Here is a 12,812-nt window from a genome sequence, read left to right on the forward strand (position 1 = left end):
TACCCTAACACTTCCAATCGAGTCGAAGTTGTTCACATGAGAAAATATTGTTTGATAGATGCTTACCAAATCTATTTTGTAAGATCGTAAAGTACCTATCAAATCGATTTTGTAATGCTCGGTAAAAAAATTTGTTCAATAGACACCTACTAAATTTATCTGATAATATTCAATAAATACGTATCAAATTTGTTAAAAAAATCTTTGAATTCTTCGATTCAAAATTATTGTTTAGAAATTTTAACAATGATCTTTCCATCTTCCTTGAGATTAAATGCAAAAGGAAAAAAAATTTCAGAAAGATAATTTAGAAGAAATAAAAACCTAAAACCTATTCTCCATTGATTCAACCTCACAAAACTTAGAGGGAGAAAAATATGAAGAGAAATCTTGTTGGGTGGGGGGGGGAGAAGAGAGGGTGTCATTCGATGGATAGTGGTGTGTATGATAAGTAATAACAAATAACAAAAGATGATAATTTGCTTGTTTTTTATTTTTCAAAAACCACTTAAGAGTGGGTTCAATTAGCAATCTCAGTGTATCGGAATAGAGCGGCCCAAAAAATATAGCAACCATACAGAAATAATAATGGTGATACAAGGGCTTAGGTGTTGTTTGTTAAACTAAAAAAAATAAGTGCTGAATAGCATTAAGCGTTGAAACTTATAAGCACTGAATTTAAATGCTGAAAAAGTTGTTTGTTTAGATGCTGAATCATGTTTGTTCCACATTGCTGAAACTGGTAAATTGTCTTTGTTACCCTTACAATCATATTATATATTGTTTGCATATTTCAAATGTTTATTTATTATCAAACATAATAAAATATATTATTTCTTATAAATTAAAATATAATTTATTTTTAAATAATAAATAATTCTTAAATCTTCAATTTATAAATAATAATTTCTATTTATAAAAGTCCATAAATTTTAAATTAAAAATAATAATGTTATTCAAGTCACCAAAATTTAAAATCAACTTTAAAAGAACTTAATTTTGGATGAATAATTTTCGATGGAAATGAAGGATGTGTAATTATAAAAGCACCCTATGCATTAATAAGGGCAACCCAAACTACAGCCATTTTTTTTTATTTTTTTATATGGGTTAAAGTTTTTGGAATGAGCAAATTTTTATTGAGGATGGTCTATATGGTCTAAAGATCATCCTCACCAAAAATCAATCCATTTTGAAACTTCTAACTTGTCAAAAATAATTTTTTTTAAAAAAGGGACGATTTACGGTTCTTGAACTTGTTTTGATAGGGTTAGAAGTTTCAAAATGTGCTGATTTTTTGTGAGGATGATCTCCTCATTGTAGAGATCATCCTCACCAAAAATCAACTCATTCCAAAACTTTTAACTCATATAAGACAAAATAATTTAACTATGGTGTGAATTTATTAATTTGTGGGGTGTTTATATACTTATCCATGGGATATAAGAGGTAATATCCTTTTAAGAATAAGGGCATATTTGTCCATGCTCAAAAAAACAAAGGACATACTTGTCCGTGTTGAAAACAACGAAGTGCTTACCGCTTCAGCACTTTTTTTCAGCATCAAAATACTACTGAATTTTTTTCACTTATTTTCAGTAGTAAGCGCTGAAAATATAAAGTAAACAAATGCGCTATTTTGACAAAAGTACTGAATTTAATTTTTTTCAGTAATAAGCGCTGAAAAATAGCGAAAACAAACACTGCCTTAGACTCATATTTCGATTTGGTTTGACACATTGCAAAGCAACCTTGAAGTAAAGGGTTCAAGTCCAGCTTACCCATAAATAAATAAAAAAATAATGGTGATACAGAGCCAAATAAACAGGTGCTCGAGAATATAACCAAAATAAATTATTATAATTGCAGTACAAAAATACGTATAAAGAAAATAATTCTGGATACATAGTATTTATTATCCACTCCTCACCATTACTTAAGACAATATTATTATCCCTGTCCCAAGTTCCAGACCAGTGCATGTTCTTTCAAGATATGTGTAATTTGCACCCAGAGGATCTATCATAAACCTTGGGAGGATATAAACACTAAACCATCTGAAAACATGTTAGTAGATGCAAAGATTTTCAAGAAGGCTACCACAAAAAAATTAGTATCGATGAAAAAAGAGTACATTTTAAGCAAAAACCACAAAACTAAATCACTTGGTCATCAACGATGAGTACCAGACTCCCAACATAACATGTAAATGCTTGCAAGCTATCAATCAATCCATTCTAAGAACAAAAACTAGTGAGCACCAAGGTGGTTTCTTCTATGTGTTGGTGGCTCTAGTATAGATTTGTTGGCTCGAGTGGGAAGATATCATCCTGATGGAGCCTTTCGCCATTAAATCCTTGATTGCCTTTCGTGCCAACGATCCATTAATCTGAAGAAATCAGAAAAAGTAAGGGGGCAAAGTTTCGTCAATCAACTGTACCAGAATCCATGATTTACAGACAATATCCATCATAATTAGTACTGTATTATTATACTTAAAAATGGCCAGGGCAGGGACTGAACAATCAAGCTTCATTTGTTGATGAAAAAAATATTCAATGTTTGCATGCAAGTGTATTTAACAAAAGGGAAAATTATTTAAAAAAAAACCTAAAAATATTTATCAAAAAAGATTTTTTTTTTAAATTTATCAAAAATAACCCAAATCGGCACTTCAAGTGCTGAAACTCCCTTTAAAAAAAAATATTAAAAGAATTTCAACAGTCAAACTGCTGAAATATTTTATTCCCACCTTCCTTTCCTATTTTCCCTCCTCTGTCGTCTTCTTCTTTCTTTCCCTCCTTCCTCCTCCACCTCCTCCCAACAGAATCTTCGAGTGGCACGGTACACCACACTCGTGCTCTTTTCATGATCTTGATCAAGATCTAAAAACCTTTGATCTCGATCTCGATTTTGATCATGATTTTACAAATTTAGATCATGATCATGATCAAGAACATAAAAAGAGTATTGAGTGTAAGGTACCTTGCCACTCGAAGATTCCACCAGAGGAGGAATTTTGATCAAGATTAAGATCTAAAAACCTTTGATCATAATCTTGATCATGAACATGATTTCAATGAGATTTAAGAACATTGATAGAAATAGGATCAATTACGACAACAATAAAGTACAAATGAAAATCTATGATGCCAAAATACTTGCATGAAAGGGAACATAACTCGAAATTGTCAACCAACAAGATGATGGTTAAGAAATTTAAGAGAGAAACACAGAGAGAAAGAAAGACCACAAGTGAAGAATTTACAACTAACTGGAAGGTTATCCAGAAAAAATGGATATTGTGTTCATCTCTCGCACTTGGTAATAAAGTAATGGTCAATTCATGAAGAGCGACGCATCCTAATAAAAGACTAATTCAAAGAGCCAACCTCCTCAGAACTGGAAATACATTACAGTCAAATTTCCTCACAAACTTCCATAATTTTTTCTATAAGCATGCTTTCCAGTTTTACTAAAACGCTACAGTTGAAGGGGTATTATTAAAAGTCTTTGAGGTCAATAGGGTACAAGAAGAAAAATAATAAAGTTAGAGAGGTATTATCAAGAAAGGGGGAGATGAGGAAACACAGTAAATTTAGGGGGGTATTATTGAAAAGAGGGTAAAAGAAAAAAGGTGATAAAATTAGAGGGATATTATTAAAAAAAAATGGATAGGGGAGGAAAGGAAAGAAAATAAAGTAGAAGAGGAAAGTAATAAAGTGAGTAGAGTGGACCCCACAAAACTGTAGCAAAGTGGGTCCTACAGTTGTGTTTTATTATATAGATAGTGCCTTTACTCAAGCATGAAAAATGTAGTCAAAAGGAAAAACCTTTTTCTTATTAGGACACATACATCAAATTTCAAATAAACATACCTAAACCCAAGGGTCATAATAGGAGAGATTATACCCACATATCGCAGTGCATCTTTGAGGATATATAAGGTCAGGTGCCGATGACTCATAAAGATTGACTAATGAAAAAACACATGACCTTGCGTACGCAAAATCCAACTGTCGGGATTTATATGTATCCTAGTAACACATATCTCAGGATATCCTTCCCGACCGTTGGATTTTTTGTTTATACAAGAGAGGGGAGGAGAGATTATGCCCCACAGATTGAGATGGCACACCAATCTATCCAGATTTCACTCCCTACTCATCACTACTTTGATTTTTCATGGCTATCTGCAATATTAGCGACTCAACTATCTAAGCATCAGTAGAGGAATTACTTCAGCCATCCATAATACATGAAAACCTAGTTTCCTTTTTATACGAGGAAGGAAGATGTTAGCAAAAATGATGATTCTATGTGAAAATCAAAAGACAGTCTAGTGCAGTTAACCCAACAAGTGAATGGTACGAAACCTAAGAGGGTGAGGGAATCTGATTTGAAGCCACCTCAAAGGAACAATCTCCTTATACCAGAATAATTTTATCTAATTCCTCGTTAGTGCATTGTATTTGTGGGGCTGTGATAAAATAGAAAATGAGCAATAATAAATAACATAGGCCAACTCCCCTTCTACCATCTATTAGTTCATTATAGCTTTAGAAAAATTAAAAGACAAAAAGAAAAATCAGGTCCAATGTACACCACTATTCAAAGTGAGGAGCCTTCCATCCTTCTAATATTCTTGCTGTATGGGGCTAAGAACCTTTTTCTAGCCTAGCACAATATACCACCATAAGGGAGCCAAGCTCAATCCAAAGGATACTATTATATATACCATTCACCTCTAACAAGAAAATAATCTCCAAAATACCCCTATCTCGTTTAGGCTCACTAGCGCCCCCAAGAAAGTCAATCCTCATTCAATGGAAGTACTCCCGTGCAGTAACATGGATATAAATTAAGTAAGAATTGTCCAAATCGCTTAATCGACATTTCATCTTAAATTAGGGGAGCAAGAACCAAGATATTCTATTTGATTACTCATGGAGAAATAGGGATGAATCCTACTTTGAAGGGGCCTCACCACTTCAAAATTTTGGAGGAACACTCTTAGTAACATGACACGTAGCTTTTTGTGTTTACTTCAAGCTCCTACATTTTCGTTAATATTTGGGATACCTCCTTGAAAACACCAAGGAGAGAGGGTTCTACCAAAATTTTGAAGCGGGATGGGTGCTTCAAGCATCAATTCCCCCTAATCACCAAAGTGTAAAATTTGTAGAACATTTTGTCAAAATTTCTAGCAATTTTAAAACTTAACAATAACAAAAAGAAAGTCAGAAACTTTGAAATTTCATTGATATTAAGAAAACAACCCAAATATTTTCTAAGCAAAAACTCAACAGAATTTAATTAAAAAAGTAGAAAACCGAGAAAAACTTCAGAAGATTCATACCCTCAATCGATCAGACAAAATCGAAGGCGTAATGAGCTTGTACTTTGGAACTTCGGAAAGAAGCTTGTCATAACTCGCTTGATCAAACAAAACCATGTTATTTACCTTCTCCTTTTGCTTTCCTTTGCTCCATTTCTGCAAACAAATCCAAAATCCTCAGAAAGAATAACACAAAAAACCTCAAATTCACAATAGCATTTCACACATTAAAAATTCCCGCAATTAAAACCCCAGAAAGCAACACCAAAACCTTATTTTAATCATTCTCTCACCTGAGAGGAAACCCTAATCTCAAATCAAAGACCAGTATAGAAACCCTAATTTCTCACCTTTTTCTTCTGTTTCCCTCCGCCAGATTTAGCGGGCTTGGAAGATGGAGGGGGAGCCTTCTCCTTCTTTGGTGCCTATGTGATAAAAAAAAGTTTGAAAAACGATAGATTAAAAATATAGGAACGATTATGAAACAAACGAGTTGTAGAGATCATAGTAGAAGAATCTGATTTACCATTTTTTCTCTGGAACGATTCTAGGGTTTGGGGTCTGAACTCTGGGCGTAGATGGAGTTGCGGCCGTTTGGGCTTGGGGAAGGAAGTATTCTCAGCTCAATAGAAAAAATAAACAAATAGGGTTTCAGAAAGCTAGGGTTTTTAAGTGAGACATGAGAGAGTCTAACATACGCCGTGGATGACAATGCAATTGTATCACTTAACCCGGTTGGGCTTGGGCTTGGTATTGGGCCTGCAGTAGAAATCAAATTTATTTAATCAAGAAAAATTACCTAATTTACTCTGTTGCAGGAACATGGCCGAACCCAACGTGACTTTGGGCTTAAAATGCGCAACCCAAACCCAAGCCCAACTCCCCCACCCCCAATTTACATTTTTTTTTTTTTAAACCTTTCAAATCTAAATATATATTTTAATAATATATATATATTTTTTTATTTATTTATTTTTTTTTTACCCCTTAACCCTAAAAGAGGATGCCCATGACACAAACAATCTCCAGTCCATATAATAAACGATAACCATAGAGCCCACTTTGTGGGGCCAATCAATTTTTTGAGTATACTTTATTGTCATTAAGCCATAGTGCTGAGTCATCCCATCAAGTTACAGTGTTGTAAGATCTAATTTTATTATTTTTACTCGTCATCCCATCTAATTTTATTATATATATTTTTAATTTAATTTATTAATTTTTATCTTTTATTCTCACTTATCTCAATTTTTTTTAAAATAATATTCTTTCGATTTTGAGTTTTTTAAACAAATATAAAATTTGCAGTTATTTCGTGAACCATTGCCAACCCTAACGCAAAACAATAGAAGCATTTAAAATCACTCACATATGGATCTCCAAATTTTCAAATCAAACCGATTCGATTCGATTCGACCCAGACCCAATCTATTGACAGCCCTAAGATTCTTTCCTTGGTCGAGAAGTTGGAGAATCTCTCATCTCTTCCTTCAACATTTACAGAATTTGAACACGTGTCATATCATAATAAAAACACGCAATTGGATGAATAGATCCAACGATTGGAATGGCCAACAAATTGGACGGTCCAGATTCACTTTTATGCACATTATGTACGTTGCAGTATAAACATTTTATGCCACCAAGAGAACTGAAATTTTGGGAGGAAATAGTTATTTCTATTTGCAGAGTAAATCAATCGATTAGAACTCATAAGAAGCTATGGCGACGAGAATCGCTGCAAGATACGTATCTCGACGACTCTCGAGTGGTGGAAAAATCCTCAGTGAAGAAGAAAAAGCTGCAGAAAATGTCTACATCAAGGTGCATTTCTCATGTTAATCGATTTTGATTTTTGACTTCAAATTTCTTGTTCTTCGATTTAGTCCGATTGATTCCTCTATTTTATTGAATTTTGAATCCAATGGTTCAGGTTCTGCATAAATTTCGTTATCTTTTTTTTTTTTTTTTATGTTTTGTAAACCTGATTTTCCAGGCTATTGGATTAGGGTTTTTTTTTTTTTTGTTTTGTTCAGATTTTTGGTATTAAGTTTAGGTTTTGTGGACGAATCGATACTAATGTCCTAGTTTAACATTACAGAAATTATAAAGATTTATTAATTATTTTCATGTTAAAATCTGAATGTTCTTGCATGATTTCAATGTTGAGGAGTTGTGTTTTATGGTTATTAGGGTCTGAAAATTCGATTTCATGTTCCATGATTGGAATTTGATGAATCTCAAAGAAATTGAAATTCGAATTAATTGCCACTGTAGCATAGTATAACATGAAATTGAAGATGGATTTAAAGGTGTGGGACAAACCAACTCAACAGCCTTTCATATTAACAATAAGCCGAAATATGTGGGGCTTAAGCTTAATGAGCAATTTTTTAAATGCCGCCTCAATGTGTGACCCCAATACTCTCAAGAAGGCATAGATGATGATATTCATTCCATCCAATTTTCCTTGCATTTGACATCATATCAGTGCAAGTAATGTAGCTTGCCTAGTTGGTAAAATACGTGTTTATTAATATATATACTTGGGTTCAATATCCGTTTTTCCCTCTGAGGACAAATCTTGTAAAAATAAGGCTTTCATGCTGGAAACACAAACATTTGGAAGGCCCCAACTTGGTTAGTAGGTAAATTTTTTGTGCAGTGATACCATAAAAAAGAAAAGAAAAAAAAAGAACGATATTTTGGGGTGAGAAAAAAGATGATTACCAGAAGTATGTGCTTTTCCTTTAAAGTCGACCCTTAGGATGGGACAAGAGACCTAGGTGTGTGTATATATAAATCATTAGTGGGTTAGCAAGAGAAGTTGGGTTCAAGGGGATTTGTACCTAGGATGTAGGAATAACACTTCACACCTCTTACCAACTAAGCTAAGTTGGCACTTCAAGGAGACCTAGGTATATGTGTCTTTATTTGTGTATGCATGTGAATACCGACATAAGGATGTACATATCTAGGGCTGGGCTTTTGTGTGTCTCACAGCCATCATGTTTATTTGTAATTGTATGTTGATTTGTGTGCATATATGCATTTGTCTACTCTTGTGTATGTTCTTTTTTTCAGATGGGTAAGTCGGACTTGAACCCACGACCTCAAAGTAGCTTTGCAACGTTTCATGCTAGCTGAGCTATGGGTTTAAGCTCCTTGTGTGTATGTTCTTGCATTCTCACTTACTGGTTTATGCGTTTAGGATATGAATGTACAGGCATGGATGTAGTTGCATTCATGTGGATGTTTCTAGGATGGGAATGTCATATACCTTTTCAATTTTCATCTCTCTGATGGATTGCATGGTATAAGCAAACAATTATACATATACACTTGTATATGTGTGCATGTATGTCAATCTATTTTTAGTGTATGATAAGTACATTTTTTTATGTGTGTATACAACAAGAATATTCGTTTTTTTTTCCGTAAAGAGAACCATACCAAGTAGCCATATTAGACACTTGTAAATATGTCTAATATGAAAACTTTATTGTAAATTTTATTTTTCAGTATAGATACAAATTATATAAACTTAATCTACATTTATCTATCTAGGTATGTATTTTACAGGTGTCTTCTTATTCTTTCTGGGAACTTTTACTTTTAATTGATAAACTTGTCCATATCTCAGGTTTTTTGGGCTTACTTTGACATTGACATGATCGCTGTATTAAGTTACATCTGTCAATGCATTGGCGTAACTGTCTATAATGCATTCATAAGTGTGGTTGTGCAAATATAACTACCTAGAAAGGAAAGGAGGTGTATGAATTTAACTTTCTTATGATATTTTTTTGTTTGTAATGTTTACTATTGAGTACACAGTGCGCCAATTTCCCATGTTTAATACATTCAATCTCAAGTTACCTGTCTACTGTATCTATATACACACACTTCATCCTTATTAGAGGAGTATATATGCATCCATTGAATTATTTGCCCAATTCTAAAGATAGAACGCATTTGTGCTATTTTTATAGTCAGTTTTAGATTAGAACGAGAGAATTTCTTTTCATATTGCTGGAACTCTGGAAGACTGTCAACATGGCTTGTGCCACAAGGATTCAAAGATCTCCCTTCAGTTTATGTACAGTACAGTACTTATAATAAAACAAGTTTATGTAAAGTATGTTTAACTGTGATCTGTTTGAATTTCTTCTCGGAATTATTGGGAGAATATGTTCTTTTCGTGTTTTATATGTACAGAGCACAGCAAACCATTCCCAAGTGAATGATGAAGTGTGTTAACCTAAATATACCCACTGCATATGTATACACACTCATCTTTTCTGTCTATCTTGCCATGATTGCCAATGGATTTTCCTGGTATTTATCACTCTCTTTGTACTAATGAAATGTTGTTCTTGTTCTTCAGAAAATTGAGCAGGAGAAGTTGGAGAAGCTTGCTCGCAAGGTATGATTACTCTTCAATCTTCATCTATTATTAATCTGTTGTCGTATTTTGACGAGTGCCATGTTATTTGAGAAAGGTAAAAGTAATTTCGGCTCTTACCATTTCTTAGTAAGTGAAAGGACGTTCACTTGATGTTTTATATTCTTGCAACGTTTCTTCTCAGCCCAGGAAATGAAACACTTAAAATAAAAGTCGATGAAGAGAGGGTTAGTTGTCAAAAGTAGGTTGAAAAAATGTTAATGTTCCTTACTACTGTCTTAGAATTCCTTGGTTGAGATTGGAATGAAACATTGATCCCAATACATTGAATATTTCAGGATTATCTCGGTCGAGATAGTCTTGGTAAGACTCAAAACGAGATTTTAACTACTCGGATAATAGCAAGGTTGATGGAAGAGGTCAATGTAATGCATGGATGGGAATCAGGCCTTGTAGATATTCCCAATGAGACCCATCAAAATGATGTTTACCCCAATGTCCGCCTCTCCTTTGCATCTCCTCCCCATCCATGGTGTTATATTTTCCTTTTCAGAAACCGAAAAAAAGAAGTTGAAGAAGCATAAATCCTTGTACATTTTTGGTTTAGGGATATAATGAACATCAAATAATAATGTTTGTTTTCAGGGACCTACTCCAGAAGCACAACCAGCGGTGAGCAGCGGAGGAGGATCGGTTACTGATGCTAAACCAAGTGGGCCAGCCTCCTCAACTTCAGGTGTTTCAACCGACAAGTACCGAAACTATGCAGTTGTTGCGGGTGTTGTAACTGGAGTTGCTGCTCTTGGATGGTATCTAAAATCAAGTGCAAAGAAGCCAGAAGAAGTCCAGGACTGAGGTTGTGTTGACTCGAGTTTCGGAGAGGTGTGAGTGTTGTTGCATCCAAGTATTTTGGTTCAATAGGGGAAAACTTGTTGCAGTGTTGAATCTGCAGTGCAGGACCTATACATTCTGCTTTACTCTCTTTTTTCGATGTGCTTCTCTTCCCTTAAAGCATGATGGATTATGTTATCTTCGTCTTAATTCCATTTTTCTTTCGAGTCCATTATAGCTCTACATTTTGGTGAGTATGAGATTACCCTTATGTCTTCATACTGTTCTCGTAAAAAACCATGTATTTTTCTTCCCAAAAATCAGTCATTTTCAACTCTTCAACTACTGTGATAAGGTATTTTTAATCTATTCAACAGTGTTTTCACCCCCTTTAGAATTTGGATCCCCATTAAAAAAATGGGTTCAAGAATTTGATTTCATATTTAAATATGTAATTTAGCTATTTAAAAAAGGGTGACTCATGAACATAATTTATGGAAAAACAAAGAGTCGTGATAACCCGACTTCACTACACGGCATACTCAAAATACTCTCTGATGTGGCATGTGCTAGAATCATAGATTTTATGCCTTGGGATACACAACTGCACATCCCCATAAATCTGTGCAGTTTGTGTATCCCAGTGAAAGAAAATCTATAGTTCTAACACATCCCATATCAGCAGAGTATTTTGAGTATGCCACGTGGGGTTGTCAGATTATCATTACTAAAAAACAAAGGATATCAACACTTAAAACACAAAATCCAACAGTTGGGTTTGATCACGAATGTCTTTTATGTTGAGGAATGATCTTCTAAGGGATATTAAAACTTCCTTGGTGGCTGATGAGATGAATCTTCCAATGCTCTGTGTTGTGTAATTTGGGGGATATTCTCCCCAAATGCCATATACTAGTAAATTTATTTTTCCCCTTTTTATTATTATTATAAATTCCTTTGGGTATGTAGCAAAAGAAAAAAAAAATGCATTTTTGGGATACATATAAATATTTTTTATCATCCTGTCATCGAGTTATTTTTCCGTAGGACCTCCCCTATAGTATTGCTATGGCAGCAGAGTTGAACCACCATGATCGAGATGGATCGGTGCGTTTCCTCTATGCCTATGACAAAGTATTGAATTTCATGTTTAACATTTCATTTTTAATTAGTCATCTGATCCTGAGACCTGACCCTTTGAAAATCATGCACTACAATACAAATCCAAAATAATAATAATAATAAAAATAAAATAAAAATGACATTAACTTATTTGATTTGGCATGGAGTTAAATAATTTTAAGATTAATTGGGATTTGAGGGTATTTTTGTAATTTAGGATGCCCTCAATACACGGGTTCATGTGATTGGTCGATCCAGGAATATGCAAAATCCCCGATTGAGGGATTATGCAAAATCCATGATTGACTTTTGTGTGTGCAATTTTTTTTTCTTAATATCAATGTAAGATTATAAATTTTTTCCAAACAACTCTTTAAAATAAAGAGAAAATTACTTAAAGATCTGGACGGAGGGATTTCTTTTTAAATAATTCCTAAGTTTTGGACAATAACTTGATAGTGCATTTAGTAAACATTTTATTTCTTAATGGTTCCTTATTATTGTCAATCTCACCATTTTTTTTATATTGTCAAGTTCGATATTTTTTAAGAATTCAATAATTCTTAAAAAATATCGAACTTGACAATAAAAAGTAGTGAACTTGACGTTGGTAAAATCCACCTATTTTTATTTTTTGAATTTTTCCAACTTAAATACATGGCAAGATTGACTAAAAACTTGACATGACGACTTGTTTAGATGATTTCAAAAAAAAAAAAAAAAATCATTTATCGATTTTCATTTAAAAATAAATAAAAAATTAAAAAAATCCTAATTTTTTTACATACCTTTTTAAAATGCTTGAAAATGATTTTTTCTTCTTTCTCAAATCCTTCGGAATGGAGTCTCCAAAAATTAATTGGGATGTTAAAAATTCAATTTTTTTATTCTAGATAAAAACGATGAGTTTGAATGATTAGGATAGATTCAACGTTTCAATCGTGAGAGTGGAGTACAATGCCACATTAGAAAGAAATTTTTACTAAATGGACTATTAAGAGAAATCTTAAAATTTATGAACTAATTAAAAAGAAATTCCTCCACGAGGGTCCTTTTAATAATTTTCCCTAAGAATAGTTTCTTTTCTCTATTTTTTTTTTTTTTTTTTTTTAAATT

General features: G+C 33.3%; 2 protein-coding genes across 2 annotated transcripts; one reads left to right on the forward strand and one right to left on the reverse strand.

Annotated features, from left to right (window-relative positions):
- Nucleotides 1–2,097: 2,097 nt before the first annotated feature.
- On the reverse strand, nucleotides 2,098–6,019 carry LOC147400071 (small ribosomal subunit protein eS25-like). The gene is made up of 4 exons (XM_086445682.1): nucleotides 5,865–6,019; nucleotides 5,689–5,763; nucleotides 5,360–5,494; nucleotides 2,098–2,389 (listed from the first exon to the last, which is right to left on the reverse strand). The coding sequence occupies exons 1-4, from the start codon at nucleotides 5,865–5,867 to the stop codon at nucleotides 2,276–2,278; spliced, it is 327 nt and encodes a 108-aa protein (XP_086301808.1). The 5' UTR covers nucleotides 5,868–6,019; the 3' UTR covers nucleotides 2,098–2,275.
- A 946-nt stretch (nucleotides 6,020–6,965) lies between these two features.
- On the forward strand, nucleotides 6,966–10,806 carry LOC147400072 (copper ion binding protein). The gene is made up of 3 exons (XM_086445683.1): nucleotides 6,966–7,162; nucleotides 9,726–9,764; nucleotides 10,389–10,806. The coding sequence occupies exons 1-3, from the start codon at nucleotides 7,061–7,063 to the stop codon at nucleotides 10,596–10,598; spliced, it is 351 nt and encodes a 116-aa protein (XP_086301809.1). The 5' UTR covers nucleotides 6,966–7,060; the 3' UTR covers nucleotides 10,599–10,806.
- The last annotated feature ends 2,006 nt before the right edge of the window (nucleotides 10,807–12,812 follow it).

Source organism: Akebia trifoliata, chromosome 6 (genome assembly GCF_017979445.1).
Source record: "Akebia trifoliata isolate Shusen 1 chromosome 6, ASM1797944v1, whole genome shotgun sequence".
Taxonomy (NCBI): domain Eukaryota; kingdom Viridiplantae; phylum Streptophyta; class Magnoliopsida; order Ranunculales; family Lardizabalaceae; genus Akebia; species Akebia trifoliata.